Source organism: Uloborus diversus, chromosome 8 (assembly GCF_026930045.1).
Source record: "Uloborus diversus isolate 005 chromosome 8, Udiv.v.3.1, whole genome shotgun sequence".
Lineage (NCBI taxonomy): Eukaryota > Metazoa > Arthropoda > Arachnida > Araneae > Uloboridae > Uloborus > Uloborus diversus.
In genome coordinates, this window is record NC_072738.1 from 25,563,221 (window position 1) to 25,577,568 (window position 14,348).

General features: G+C 34.3%; 1 protein-coding gene across 1 annotated transcript; it reads left to right on the forward strand.

Moving 5' to 3' along the window:
* Window positions 1-1,540: 1,540 nt before the first annotated feature.
* LOC129227977 (forkhead box protein G1-like) lies at window positions 1,541-2,689 on the forward strand. Its single transcript, XM_054862602.1, has one exon. It carries the CDS (start codon window positions 1,541-1,543, stop codon window positions 2,687-2,689), a length of 1,149 nt encoding a protein of 382 aa, XP_054718577.1.
* Window positions 2,690-14,348: the final 11,659 nt, after the last annotated feature.

The window sequence follows — 14,348 nt, forward strand, 5'->3', positions numbered from 1 at the left end:
CTTGTAGAAACCCGTGAGATCCCAGAACGGTGCCCAAGCTGTGAAGTTTTAGAATTTTTTTATTCAGTAGATTTTTTTTGCTTTTGAGCATAAAAATATTAACAATTTAATGCTTGTGTTATTTACATATTTAGTTTTACAATTTTCTGAATTGTTACGTAAGTTGAATTAATTAAAAAAAAAATTGCTAACTTTGAAATTCACAGTGCCATAATAATTAGCACCAAAGCAGTTATTCAAAACATTATAACAAATTTTCATGCAATTAAAAAGAAATCACACGCACTTAGTATCATGTGTTTTATGAATCCTTTGATGCATTAAAAAGTATTTGTTTAAAAGGCAAGGTAAAATTCCTCTGCGTGAAGAATTTATTTCAATGGTAAACTTTTCTGTTTAAAAAAAAAAAAAAATCAATTTTCATGGATTATCAGATTTTTTTCACTTACGTTTGAGTTTCTGAAACGCAAGAAAATAATTTCATTGATACCGCGCGGCTGATTTTTTATAGTTTCGTCAATAATAATTTCCCCCTTTAGTGAAGTTAGAACCAATTTAAAATAGTTAAGTAATTTTTACAAGGTATGAAATCCTTCCAAAACTTTATTGGTGAGCACAATTGGGGAAGAAATAATCACGTGAACTATAAAAGTTTAAAAGGCCCCTGCAGTTGTGAACTATAAAAGTATAATAAGCCCCTGCAGTTATTTTACTTTTACACATTAACTCTTTTATAAGGGCGCCCATATGCAAAATTATAAGGGGGCTCAGATATTTTCCCCCATGGTTTAGCAGGATATGTTCCCCATAGAAACCAATTTCAGTACAGATTAGAGTTATTAAAATTTGACATTTTTAATAACTTATTCATTAACTGCTGGAGAAGAAATAATTTTACATTTTTGCAAAATAAAAGTACTAAAAGCAAGGAAGTTCTAATTTCAAATGGGGGGGGGGAGCTTCAGCCCCCATTTCCCCCCATATGGGCGCCCTTGCTCTTTTATGTTCTTTCGTATGTCGCTCTCTTATAAAACAGAAGGAATTTCAACGAGAAACTTGACGTAACTTATTGTGACATTTTTGATTAAACAAATTTGCAAATTTAAATACTTGCCGGAAGCCGCATGCTGTATTAAACTTTTACTTAGAAGATATTCTTAACCTGAACTCATAAAACATGAAACCCGCAGACGTCGCTAGAAATGGGAGAAGTCAGAAGTAAATAGGGGGAAAAAAGGGAGAAAAAATAAGCAAGTTGCGTGTTGCCAGGAACTTTTCTAAACGGTATATAATCGTAGGACGTCCCAAAAATTGGCTGAAGAGATCTAATGACACGTTAATTTAGACCAACGATTCAGATGAATAATCTGCCCTCCACGATTGGACAAGCGACGTCGAGAATCGACCCAAATAGCCAACGAGAGAGAAACGGCTTCGACCAATCAGGGACGAGAGAGGCGGAGCTGCAGATTCCCCGCTTCATCCGGCTGTTCCTTCTTCGTGGAAGAGCAAAAAATCGGGAAGCACTCTCTGCGAGCCCATGATGTGCCGAAGCGATCCGTCGTTCGCCGCGCTTAAAAACGTCCTGGCCGAGCCAAGCCCTTTTGGGCCCCTGCACGGGGCATCTGCCCCCTCGGTTGCTGTCAACCAAGCAGCAGCCCTGGCAGAGTACCAGCGCTTGCAAATTTACGATTATGGAAGATTGCGTTTCCATCCCTTTGGGATCCCGTACGGGCTCGCCACTGCGGGGGCATTCCCGGAACAATACGGGGCGTTCGCCAACCCCTTTGTTCGGTTCGATCCCAGAGCCGCGAGGTTCGCAGCCGAAGAGCCCAAGCCCCAGCACAGCTATATTGGTCTCATCGCCATGGCGATACTTTCAATCCCAGAGAAGAAGATGGTATTGTCAGATATATATCAGTACATACTGGACCAGTATCCGTATTTTCGAAACAGGGGACCAGGGTGGAGGAACAGCATTCGTCACAACCTTTCCCTGAACGATTGTTTCATCAAAGCGGGGAGAAGTGCCAATGGTAAAGGACATTACTGGGCAATCCATCCTGCAAACATAGAGGATTTCAAGAAAGGGGATTTCAGACGACGCAAAGCACAAAGGAAAGTGAGGAAGCACATGGGTTTGTCTGTTCCAGACGATGATGACAGTCCTGCGACCACCCCTCCACCGCGACCAACGCCCCTCGAAGCGTCTTCCGCCTTAGTGGACCCACACAAACTTCTTCACCAAGTGGATGCTCACAAGATTCACCAGAAGATGCTCCAGCCACACAAGTTGGAGAGACAGAAGCGACAGTTTGACATGGAGAGCCTACTAGCACCGGATCCACCAGCTGGAAGTTCGCCATGTGACAGCCCTCGCATGGGCTCTTTTACCCCTGAAGAAAGCCCCAAGGAGAGCCCGCAAGCCTACTTTCAACAGGCTTCGAACGCGCGTCGTGCTCTGCAATGGACAGTGTCTCTGCCTCTGCAAAGCGCAAGCATGCCTCAAAGAATGAATGCGTTCGGACCTTTTATGAACACCTGTTGGTCATCCCAAGCTTCTTCTTTGCTTGCTTATTCTGTCAGAGGTCCAGGACCCGAAATGAATTCCACACCAAGCCCTCTCGTTCATAGGTGGCAAGAATCGATTAACCGAGTTGAATCTGATTCAAAAATTGTGGATCAATGATACCCACGAGAGACTTTTCTAAATGAAGCACTTGACCTAGTGAACTTTCAAATACACCGTCAGTGATACGAGAATTTTTTTTTTTTAATGATATGATACAGTGATACGAGAACGATTAACTGAGTTGAATCTGATTCAAATATTGTGAGTCAATGATATCCATGAAAGTCTTCTAAATGAAGCACTTAACCTTGTGAACTTTCAAATACATCGTCAGTGATACGAGATTTTTTTCTTCATGATTTCACCATAGTGACACGAGAACGATTAACTGAGGTGAATCCGATTCAAATATTATGGATCAATGATATCCATGAAAGACTTCTAAATGAAGCATTTAACCTTGTGAACTTTCAAATATACCTTCAGTGATACCAGAATTTGTTTTCTTTTGTAATTAGATAGTGATTTATAAACCGATTAATCTAGATGATTTTGACGTAAAATATGAGTTTTTTGTGATGCAAGTATGTACGTTATCTTCTGTCCATAATCAAAATTATATGTTACTCTTGTCACGCGAAAGCAAAGAGAATGAGTTACAGTTAGCAAAATCCATTTCGAATTGAAAAATTGAGTTCCCTTTAATATGAAACAAACACAGTAGGAATGGATTGAAGTTTGTAGAACTTTAAAATGGAAGTCATGTTTTTAATAATGGGAAATCGCTAATAGTATATTTGATTATTTTGTACTAGATACATTAGATGACATCCTTGCTAACTGAAAAAGTTTTTCTTAGCTTTAAACTATGTTTTAAAATACTTTTTGTCCATGTAACGTACACGCAAAAATATACGTAGAATAGTTTGAGGCTATATTTACAAGAATTTTACTTCAAATGCTAATTCATTAAACTCTGTCAATTTAAACTTTCAATTTTAAAAAAGGAAGTTTCAACTTTTAAATTCAAATTTTTTTCAGAACTTTGTTTAAATGAATTTTTCTGAGCTATATTTCTTTCGATTAACACCTATAACAGAAAATAAAGTATTGCAAATATATTTACTTTACGAGTTAGAAGCCATATTTACAGTTTATTTTTAAATCAAGCCGGCACTCTACTAGCCTTAATTACTAAAATATGCTCAACAATTATTTGTTCTTTAAATTCATTCTTTCATAGTTAAAATCCCAATAGGTTGAATGTAATATATTTTCATATTTCCATTAAAGTTTTTGCTTAAATAAGACAACATATTAAACAATTAAGTAAACAAGGCTAATGTGCTGAAACTAGTGACAACTAAATCCATCAAAATTTTGATTCAAACATTTTTTTGACACAATGTTACTTTCTCCGCTTTACATTACAAGAATTAAGTGCAAATGGCGTATTAATGTTTTGCACAGAGCTTTTGTGGTTTCAGGTTCGCAGTGGAAGGAACAATATCAAACAATTGTTTAAATCGTAATCCTGGTCTATTCATTGTTTGAAAGGTATGACTACAGGCATGACATATTTCAGCTTTCCAAATTTTATAAAAATGCATCAGTTTCCCAAACATGAATAAATCAAGAAATAAATCTGATCATGCTGCATAGCATACGCAAAGTAAATTTTCTTAATCGTTAAGCTAATTGTCAATAATCTTAAAACCTATATACAAAATTTAACTTCTCTTCAATTTTATGAAAATACAGGCTTGTTGCCAAACAAATAAATAAAATAATCAATCTGATCGTTCTGTATAGTATCGTGCTCAAAGGTAAATTTTCTCAATCGTTAAGCTAATTGTAATTAAGTTTAAGACGTACACAAAATTCAACTTGCCTTCAGGTACAGCTTATTAATTTTACATTAATACGTGAAAACACAGTTAAAATATATTGTTGTATATGATTTCTCATCCATATAAAACAGCACATTTAAGCAGTGTTTCGCCACTCCCCGTCCCCCCTCCCCTTTCTCTATTTTTTTAAATGATGAAGAACTGAATGTAAATTAATGCATTCAGCTTCAAGAAAAATTACGATCGACATGATCTTCAGCATTTTGAAAATGTGTCAAGCTTTCAAGTGCAACAAAAAACTATGTGTGGACATCTGCTTGAAAACGTGAAAAATGTTTCGAACTGCTTTACCGGACATTTCCTGAAGTGACTGTTGTCTTCGGACGAAGGACAATTGACAATTCGTCGGAATGTAAGATCATTTTCCTTATTGTTTATTTATTATTTGTAATAGTCAACTTGTACAAATGATAAACTTGCCATAAATTTTAATTGAAATATTTAAAAGTTTAGATTATTTCAGATTGTTGTTGTTTCTTATCAACAAATTCCTTTGCTTGCAAATCAAAATGATAATTGAAAACTAAGGAAATATCTAAAATATGAATCTTTAAACAATGGATTCAGTTCATGATTTCTGAACATCTAATAGTATTTTTATTACTAACTACTAAAATAAGTTAAGGACTAAAATATTTAATTAACTGAAGTTTTAAATTCACGAATTAATTGAATAATTAATTAAAATGACATTAAACGGTAGAGCAAAGTGTTTGTTTAATACAAATACCAAATTAAGAGCTATTCCGAAAATGTAACTGATTTAGAACTGTAATTAGTTGCACCTGAAGAAAATCAAATAAATAGAGCTAAAAGTGATAATTTCTGTGATTTAATTTTATTAGTTTTCTACAGGTTTTTTTGTTATAATAATTATATTCATTGATTTAAAAGAAACGTTATTTGACGAAAAGATATACGCGAATTGCCATAATATTTTCTTGGAAACAATAGTTGTATCTCTTAAGTTACTGACATTGAGCTTTTAATAATTAAAAAAATATTTAACATAAATACATACAATTAAGAGTAACCACAATTTTGCTTTTATTTATACCTACGTTTATTGATATTTTAAAGCCTTCTTTTTTTTTGGGGGGGGGGGGGAGGGGGGTCCATTAATTACACAATATATTGAGATTTTTGACGCAGACACGTGTTTTGAAGTTATGAAGAACTCTCCTTCAAGTACATGAAAACAACGCTACGTGTTTTATTGAAGCAGGCCATTTTGTTTTTACAACTTAGTTCCAATTTCTTATGCTGAAGAAGTTTCTCTTAGCTTCGAAACACGTGTGAGAGTGCAATTTCTCTTTGCAAATTTGTACCTCATTTATATTGATAGCTCTCGATGCAAAGGATTTATCCATATTTCAAAGTTTTATTAACTCATACAGCACATGTGTGAGCTTGTATCCTAAAAAAATAAAAATAGAAAAAGTTAAAAAAAAAAACCTTTGGAGCTAAAATTGTACCTAAATGATTAAGTGTTTGATAATTCAAAATCAAATTTAAGCTCCACAGAATCGGTTTGCCATTCTTTATTATTTCGGTTGATTATTTTAAAAAATATAATGATAATCTTAATTTTCTTAAGTCATTTTTTTAACTTGAATAATTTATTTAATTTAATCATTTTTTTTAGCCGATATCAATTTGTCGTTTTAAAATTTTCAAACTTCTTCAACTAAGGGATGTGAAAAAGTATCACTGAAAATGTTATGGGCAAAATGCTAAATCACATTCACATTACTATTGCGATAATACTGTGTGCATAAAAAGTATATTAAAAGTGCCTTAACGGGTAAGATCATTTTAGTCCTAAAACTACTATAATTGCGAGTTTTTTAGAAAGTAATCCTTTTTCAGTTCTTACCCTTTAAACTATGGTCTTTTCATACATTAGTGAAATTTCAAGTAATAACTTTAGGATTTTCAACGATCTCCTATTTGTGAGCTTACTTCAATTCTTCATGCTCTTTTAATAGATAATTTTAATCTAGAAACTTGCTCCCGTATGTGGCAAAGCGTGAATAAAAACGGTAGGTTACTCTTGCCTCATACACAACTCATTCGAGAACGAGTCATTTTCATTAACCGTTTTTCAATGAGCCATTTCAAATAAAAACTAATTATCGTTTAATTTTTATCTTTTTTTGCACAAAAGTTTTAGTTTTACTGCGGTTTTCGCTCTGATTATTAATAGAAGAGTTTTCAGTTATCTTCTTACTATCAGCTGACATCAATTCCTCACTCTTTTATTAGATAATTTTAATTTAGAAACTTGTTGCTCTATGTATGTATAAATGACGACGACATGTTGCTTTTTCCTCATGCATTATTTAAAAGATGATCCGTTTTTAACGTAAAAACTATTTTTCGTTCATTTCTTAATTTTCTTGTACAAAAAAATAATTTTTACTACGGTGTTTACTATTTCAATCATTAATGCAAGCAATTTCAGTTATCTCCTAATCGTCAGCTTACATCAATTTCTCAAACTATTTTATCAGATAACTTTAATTTAGAAACAAGTTGCTGTACGTGGAAAATCATAAATGAAGACTATATGCCAACTTTGCATTCATACACAACTCAAGACTGATTCCTTTTTAAGCATAAAAAGCATACAGCTTTTGCCCTGTGTCAATGTCAATCATTAATGCAAAAAATTTCAGTTATTTCCGAATTGTCAGCTTATGTCAATTCCTCAGACTCTATAAATAGATAAATTTAATTTAGAAACTTGTATGCAGAAATCTATAAATGAAGACGGCATGTTGCTTTACCCTCATACGCAACTCAAAAGACTGAGCCGTTTTTCAACGAAAAGATTATTCATTTAATAATTTTTTAGCACAAACGTTTAACTTTTTCTACGGAATTTGATCAGTTTAATAATTAATGCAAGAGAATTTTCAGTTATCTCTCCTAATTTCCAGTTTACGCCAATTCCTCAGACTCTTTTAATAGATCATTTTGAACTTCGATACTTGTTGCTTTATGCGGAAAAGCATAAATGAAGACGGCATGTTGCTTTGTCCTTACAACTCAAAAGACTGAGCTGTTTTTTAGCACAAAAAAAAACTTTTATTGTTCATTTCATAATTTTTTAGCAAAAAGTTTAATTTTTACTACGGTTTTTGCTCCGTGTCAATCATTAATACAAGAATTTTCAGCTGCCTCTTAATTGTCATTTCATGTCAATCAGTAATAGACCAGGCGCTGGAGGGTAGTTAGTGTGCAAAATACGAGGATCGCATTTTGTCAAAGGATTTTAGTTGGGAAAAGCTCATAGATTAACAATATGGATGTTGCCGGTCTCATTATTAGTCCAATTTTTTTTTCAATCCCCCCTCCCTTTATTCGCAAAAAATAAAAATAAAATAAAAATCGATGGAGTGCACACAAAAAAGCCATTTTATTGACTACTTCACTCATAATTTATAGTTACTTCTGATGGTGGGCTGTTTTTAACTAAATATTTGAAAAATAATACAATGAAACCTGTGTAAGTTGACCACTTGCATTGCCCTACTTTAGTGGTTAACTTAAACAGATGGTCAACTTATAGAGGTTGAATTGTGTGACATAGATCAAATTCTGTGGCTGAAAATAGCGTTCAACTTAGACAGGTGGTCAACTTAAAAGGGTGGTCAACTTTACAGGTTTTACGGTAATAATAATCTTCAAAAATATTGCAACTACTAATTACAATTATAGAAGAGAAAATTACGAATTGAAATAGAATATGTAGAAGGAAGACAGGCAATAACTCATTTTTATCTAGGCAATCATTATTGATAAACTAAGAGGCTCCGGCCACTGCTCGTTCCGCTCGCCAACCTCTCGTTTGCCACTTGAGGTGGCTCAGTGGCGCCTGCAGTGAATGCAATTGATGATTCTAATGTTTGTTCTAATGTAACCCCTATAAATCAGGCCCCTTAAGATTTAGAGGGGTGAAGCAGGGCGAAATGGCTTCTCCTGGATGCCCTGCATCTAACGGTATCAGTATTGACCTGATAGACATTGCCAGCCTGGAGGACATAAGGTTACAGGCGCACTCAGACAGACGCGCACAGAAATTATTAGTATAGATTTCACAATGAGATACAAAATTATCCCAACTTTTTACAACTGCAAGCCATTGGTTACTATTTAAAGTGCCTACAAGTTATTGATAAAGTACTAGCCATTGTGCGACAATTTGACGTACATTTACAAGGTTGAATTAATAACTCTAGCAAAGGCGGCTTAGTCCTTTGCCGCGGTCGCAAGTCACCATTAAGTATTTTATTGTCAAATAAACAGAAATCAAGAGGTTGCAACTTTGATTGACGAGTATTTCTCCGTATAAATGTTGGCATGCAGTCCTAACAAATGCGAATGCAAAGCAGCTGACGTGCTTAGGACTTTCATTTAATTAAAGCCAAAACCAATGTTTTGAAAAATCAGTTTATATCGGAGTTCATTAGCAGTTAGTTTTTTTCCTTGAAAAAAAAAAACAGACATATGCAAGCACTTTCAAACTGTTTTAATTGTTCATTAAGTTAAGGTTTCCCATGGATTTTAGAGCTATTTGTACAAAGGGCTCAGTGTTGCAACTTTCACTGCCAAATCTGCTAATAGTCGCAACCACTCATAGCACGTAACGCTGGGAAAATATTGGGAATCACCCAGACCCCAGGATTCAGCAACTAAATCACCCCAGAAAGTAATTCTGTACAAGAACCGTCGAAGCCACCAATATTTACTAGCTCTTTTCAGTATAATACATAGCCAAGATGAATACATATGTATCAACGCTGATGACATCGTATAATGCAGCCTAGGAGACTTAAATAGTCATAATCAATACAAGAAATCAAGAATTAATACGGACGAATAAAAAAAACCAAAATATCACAAAGTGATATTTTTCAAGTAAAAAATTAACTGCTGATGAATGCCAATATAAACTCTCAAAATATAGGTTTTGACTTTAATTTAATGAAAGTGACAAACACGACAGATGCTATTCACATTTGTTAGGAGCTGCAGAGTCAAGACTTATTTAGAGCAATGCTCGTCAAACAAAATTGCTACCCATTGATTTCTGTTTATTTGATCTATGAAAAGCTTTATATACTTACGACCACGGCAAAGGATTCAGCCGTCTTTGCCAGAACATTATGATGTACGGTAAATTGTCAAACGATGGCTTGTACTTAATCAATGGATTGAAGGCACTTTAAATAAAAATAGCACTTTAATCAGTGGACTAATCAATAGCTGCAAAAAGGCGGAATCATTTTGTATTTCATTGTGTAAACCTATACTATTAATTTCTGTGCGCGTCTGTCTGTGTGTCTGAAACCTTATCTCCTCCTGACTGGCAATGTCTACCAGGTCAATACGGATATCGTTGGACGCAGGACATTCAGAAGAAGCTAGTCCACTCTGTCTCACCCTTCTAAATTTTAAGGGGCCGGACATTATGAAGTAAATTACATTAAAATCATCACTTAACGCAGGTGGAAATGAGCCACCGTAAGTGGCGAACGGGGGGTTGGCGGGCTGAACGAGCAGTGGACGGAGCCCCCCAGTGAATCAATAATGATTTCCTAGACAAAAATGAGTAATTGTTTGTCTTCCTAGCACATATTCTATTTCAATTCGCATTTTTCTCCTGTATATTTTTAATTACATATATATATATATATATATATATATATATATATATATATATATATATATATATATATATATATATATATATATATATATATATATATATTATTATTATTATTATTTTTAAATTTTTTTTAAAATTTAGTTAAAAAAACAGCCAAACATTTCACTACGACTTCTTTGTATGTACTCCATCGATTTCCATTGTCAATAAGAGGAGGGGGGTTGAAAAAAAAAAGACCAATAAAATGAGACCGATAACATCCATATTGTTAATCTATGAACTTTTTTCAACTAAAATTCATTGACAGAATGGTGTCCTCACATTTTGCACACTCACTTTCCTCCTGCACCCCGTCTATAAAACAGCTTAGTTTGTTTACGTGAAAAAATTTGTTACTAATTATTATAAAAGTAAAAAGTAAGACGCCATGTTTGTTGTTTATTCATTCGTGCAACAAACAACTCTTAACATAATGATCCGTTTCTGATGTTAAAAACTGTCTCACCCAAATTATTTTTCCGCACAAAAGTATTCAAAGCAAAAAATTCTTCAGTTTTCTTCTACTGCAAATCTCACAACACTTTTCAAATACGAACACTTGTCCCCTTTTTTACAACACTTATTTGAAGTTTTCAAAACACTTCTGAGAACCCTTTTTTTGTTCAGCTCACGTTTAACACTTTTAGAAATCATTTGAGTACATTTTGTGAACATTTATACAAGTCCCTTCTTTCAGAGCACTGTGTAGACCACTTTTTTGTAATTCTTCTTTGATTACCGGACCTGTACCTTTTGCCGTCAACCCCCGAGGGGGAATGACCAGTGTTCGAATAGGGAATGCCACATACAATAATATCGACTCTCGATAACTCGAATCCTTAAAACTCGAATATTCCTTTATCTTGAAATTTTTACTCGATCCCAAAACAGTTTAATGCTTTAAATGCAAAGATGCCTCGATATCTCGAATGTACTCATTTTAAATCGATGTTTTTATCAATGTTTCTGTTTGGTTTTATGCATAAAAATACTGCCGAAAAAGAAAAAAATATATTTTTCTTTAGCACATTTCTTTGCTTATTAACTATTGTGAGAGGGATAGTTAACTTACAGCTTAGTGCTCCTTAATGCGCATACTGTTGCAAAATTGCAGGAAAAATAGCCGATTGGGCTACTTTTTGCCGAGGCTGACGACCTAAAATTCATTGAGTAGCAGCTGACTAATCTTTGAAAGACTTAGAATTTCGGAAAAACTGAAAAAAAAATCCTTTATTTAACGGATGACACAAATAATCGTGCTTTTAGGACCAAAAAGACTGCGGGCTGAAGTGAAGAGAAAAGAATTTGGGCCTAGGATATTAACAGTTGTAAAAAATTGCTTTAAGATTTGTGGTTTTTAAACAGCAATGAAACCGAAGTGAAAGCGACCGACGAATGGGATCATTTTGAAATCTTTGTTGATGTCGATTCGGCGGAAATTAAAGAATTTTATAATGATGCGAGAAATATAATCCTTGTTCTACGAAGCGATTGCGCGAGTTATCCGTGAAGAGTTTGCTTGTGCAAATTCTGCTGAAGATAATAATGAAGAATCAGCGAGAAAAATACCTTCTGGAAGGGGCTTTTCGATCAAAAATACCTTCTGGGTTTTAAAATCAAAAATACCTTCCAAAGAGGTTTTTTTTTTTTTCATCAAAAACCTTCTGAAGGGGAATTTTTGATGAAAAATACATTCTGAAGGGTCTTTTTTTGATCAAAACAGCCTTTTTATATACATAAACTACTGTATTAGAATTTGCATTTATGTGAAAAAAAAACAATGACTCTGGGGGGGGGCTCCCCCCCCCCCAAAAAAAATCATCTGCCATGGGCCACTGCCCATCTCAACCGATCAGTAAGTATAAGATTTTGTAAATTTTTTACTGGAGTACCAGCAAAATTCCAAAAAACGTGGATAGGTCAAATTGTGTTCCTATACTTAATGACTTTTTAAGAAGCAATAAAAAGAATGTAGGCCGTCAAAAATAACTTCCTTTTCCCAAGTGTGTCTTAATAAAAATTATTAAAGACACTTTTATTTAGTAAGAAGAATTCATTTTATCCTAAGTTATTATAAGTGTTATAGTATATCAATGATGCACTATTTCTAAAAACGAAAATAAAAATTTATTCTTGAAGGTTGATGGGAAAAGAACTTCGGATATCTCGAACTATACCGATTACCCGAAAGTTTCTTGGTACTTCGAGTTATCGAGAGTTGAAAAAATATGAGAAGACTAGAATGGAAGGCCATTCTTTTTGACGGCTTTCGTGACACCAGCCGACGGTGGATAATCGTGACAAAACTCTTAGTAAGCACCGTAAGTTAGTGAAAGATTCGATTGACTGGTAGTTAAAGAAAGCTGTTGAAATTATATCTGAACTTTAAAAAAAAAGTGACGATTTCGCAGTTATGCTTGAACTTGTCTCCTCAATCTGTTCTCAAATGTGTTCTCAAGTTTGGCAAAAAAATTATCCATGGCCGGCCACATTCGTAACATATTAAGAGCATATTTCAGTACACTTTCTTTTTTACGGAGCACATTCAGATCGCATTTTATTGGAGCACTTTTTTATATTTTTTTGAATTAAAAAGTTTTCTTCTTTTTTTTTTCTTTTCAATTATGTGTGGTATCTGTAACTGATGGAAAGGTAAATTATTCTTGCAACAGGAATCGAAACAACTTTGGTACACAGTACATACTTAACATGCACTAGAAACAATTCTTAAATTATTAGTTTTAAGCCATTGTAACTGTTCACAACATCCAGTGTACTGGTGCTGCAAGTACGAAAATTTATTAATAATCACAATCAAAACTTTTGAAATAGTGATACGAAGGTTAGTTAATGTAAAAATTAATTAATGCTCATTAGTCAATAAACCAAAATTTATGAAATAGTGACCAGAGTAGTGGTTAATGTAAAAATTAATTTGCTCATTGTTCACTATGCATATAGAGTGATTCGAATATCGGTTTTGTAAAAATTAATTAATGCTCATCGGTCAATACATCAAAATTTTTGAAATAGTGACTCGAATATTGGTTAATGTAAAAATAAATTAATGCTCATGGGTCAAAATTTGTGAAATCGTGACCGAAGTATGAGCAACTGCCGAAATTAATAAATCGATGTCCATCAGATACAAATGAAGAGATAAAGAAGTAGAAACTAGTCTTTGGGTGCGTGTTCTCTTTGCGTTCGCATGAGCACTCTGAATACAATTAACCCTTAAGAAACGAACAAAAAAGGCCCAATTCTCAGTGAAAGTCGGTGTTCTTCTAAAGTCAAAAATACATGAATGCAATTTTACAATAATTTGCTTTAGTTTTCCCCTCTGCTAGTTTCCACGAAAGCAATCATTTCCATCAGTCGGCCAACTATTTAACAATTGTTGGGTCTCTTGTTTGGGAGCAAGAGGGAAATGACTCGTGATACACAAGCAAGGAGGGATACAAGGGAGGGGCGATCGTCCCTCCCTTGAAGGACCCATCACAGGCAATTTTTCTGAATTAAAGTCAAGTACAGGCCATCTTGGTGACGTTCAAGAATGGAATGGGGGTCGCCTCTCCCTCTCGGAAACGTTTTGAAATGGAAGTTCCAAAGAAGTATTTTCAAACGATGTTTGGTGATGTTAGGAAGAGAAGTTTGGAGGTCTTCCCCCAGGATATTTTGAAAAATTGAAGTCTTAAACACGTGACTGTAGACATCTCAGGTAGTGTTAGTTGAAGGTATAAAATCAGTGACTTTCCTCAGGTAATTTTTCAAAACCGAGGTTCCAAAAAACTGCAATTTTAGACGATCTTCTATGATGTTAGGAAAAGGGGGTTTTGAAACATTTCCCTGAAATTATTTCAAAATTGAAATTCTAAAACCCAATTTCAAGATGCCTCTTTCAATGAAAAAAAGAAAGAAATACGTCAGAAAAAAATCCTTGGATAAGTCTCTAGGCTTAAGTTGTTTTTAATAAAAGTGATATATTATCCCCCCCCCCCTCCCCCAAATGTGTACGTCAGATACGTACGAATTATGTTATGATTTTTTAACCGCCCCCTCCTTGAAAAAGTTCTAGATCCGTCCTTGCACACAAAACCATGGCCATTTTCAGGGGTTCAACCTTGTCTGAGAAATAACACGAAATTATAATTCT

Coding starts and splice junctions, on each gene's coding strand:
- LOC129227977 (XM_054862602.1), top strand. CDS start 1,541: ATGATGTGCCGAAGCGATCCGTCGTTCGCCGCGCTTAAAAACGTCCTG.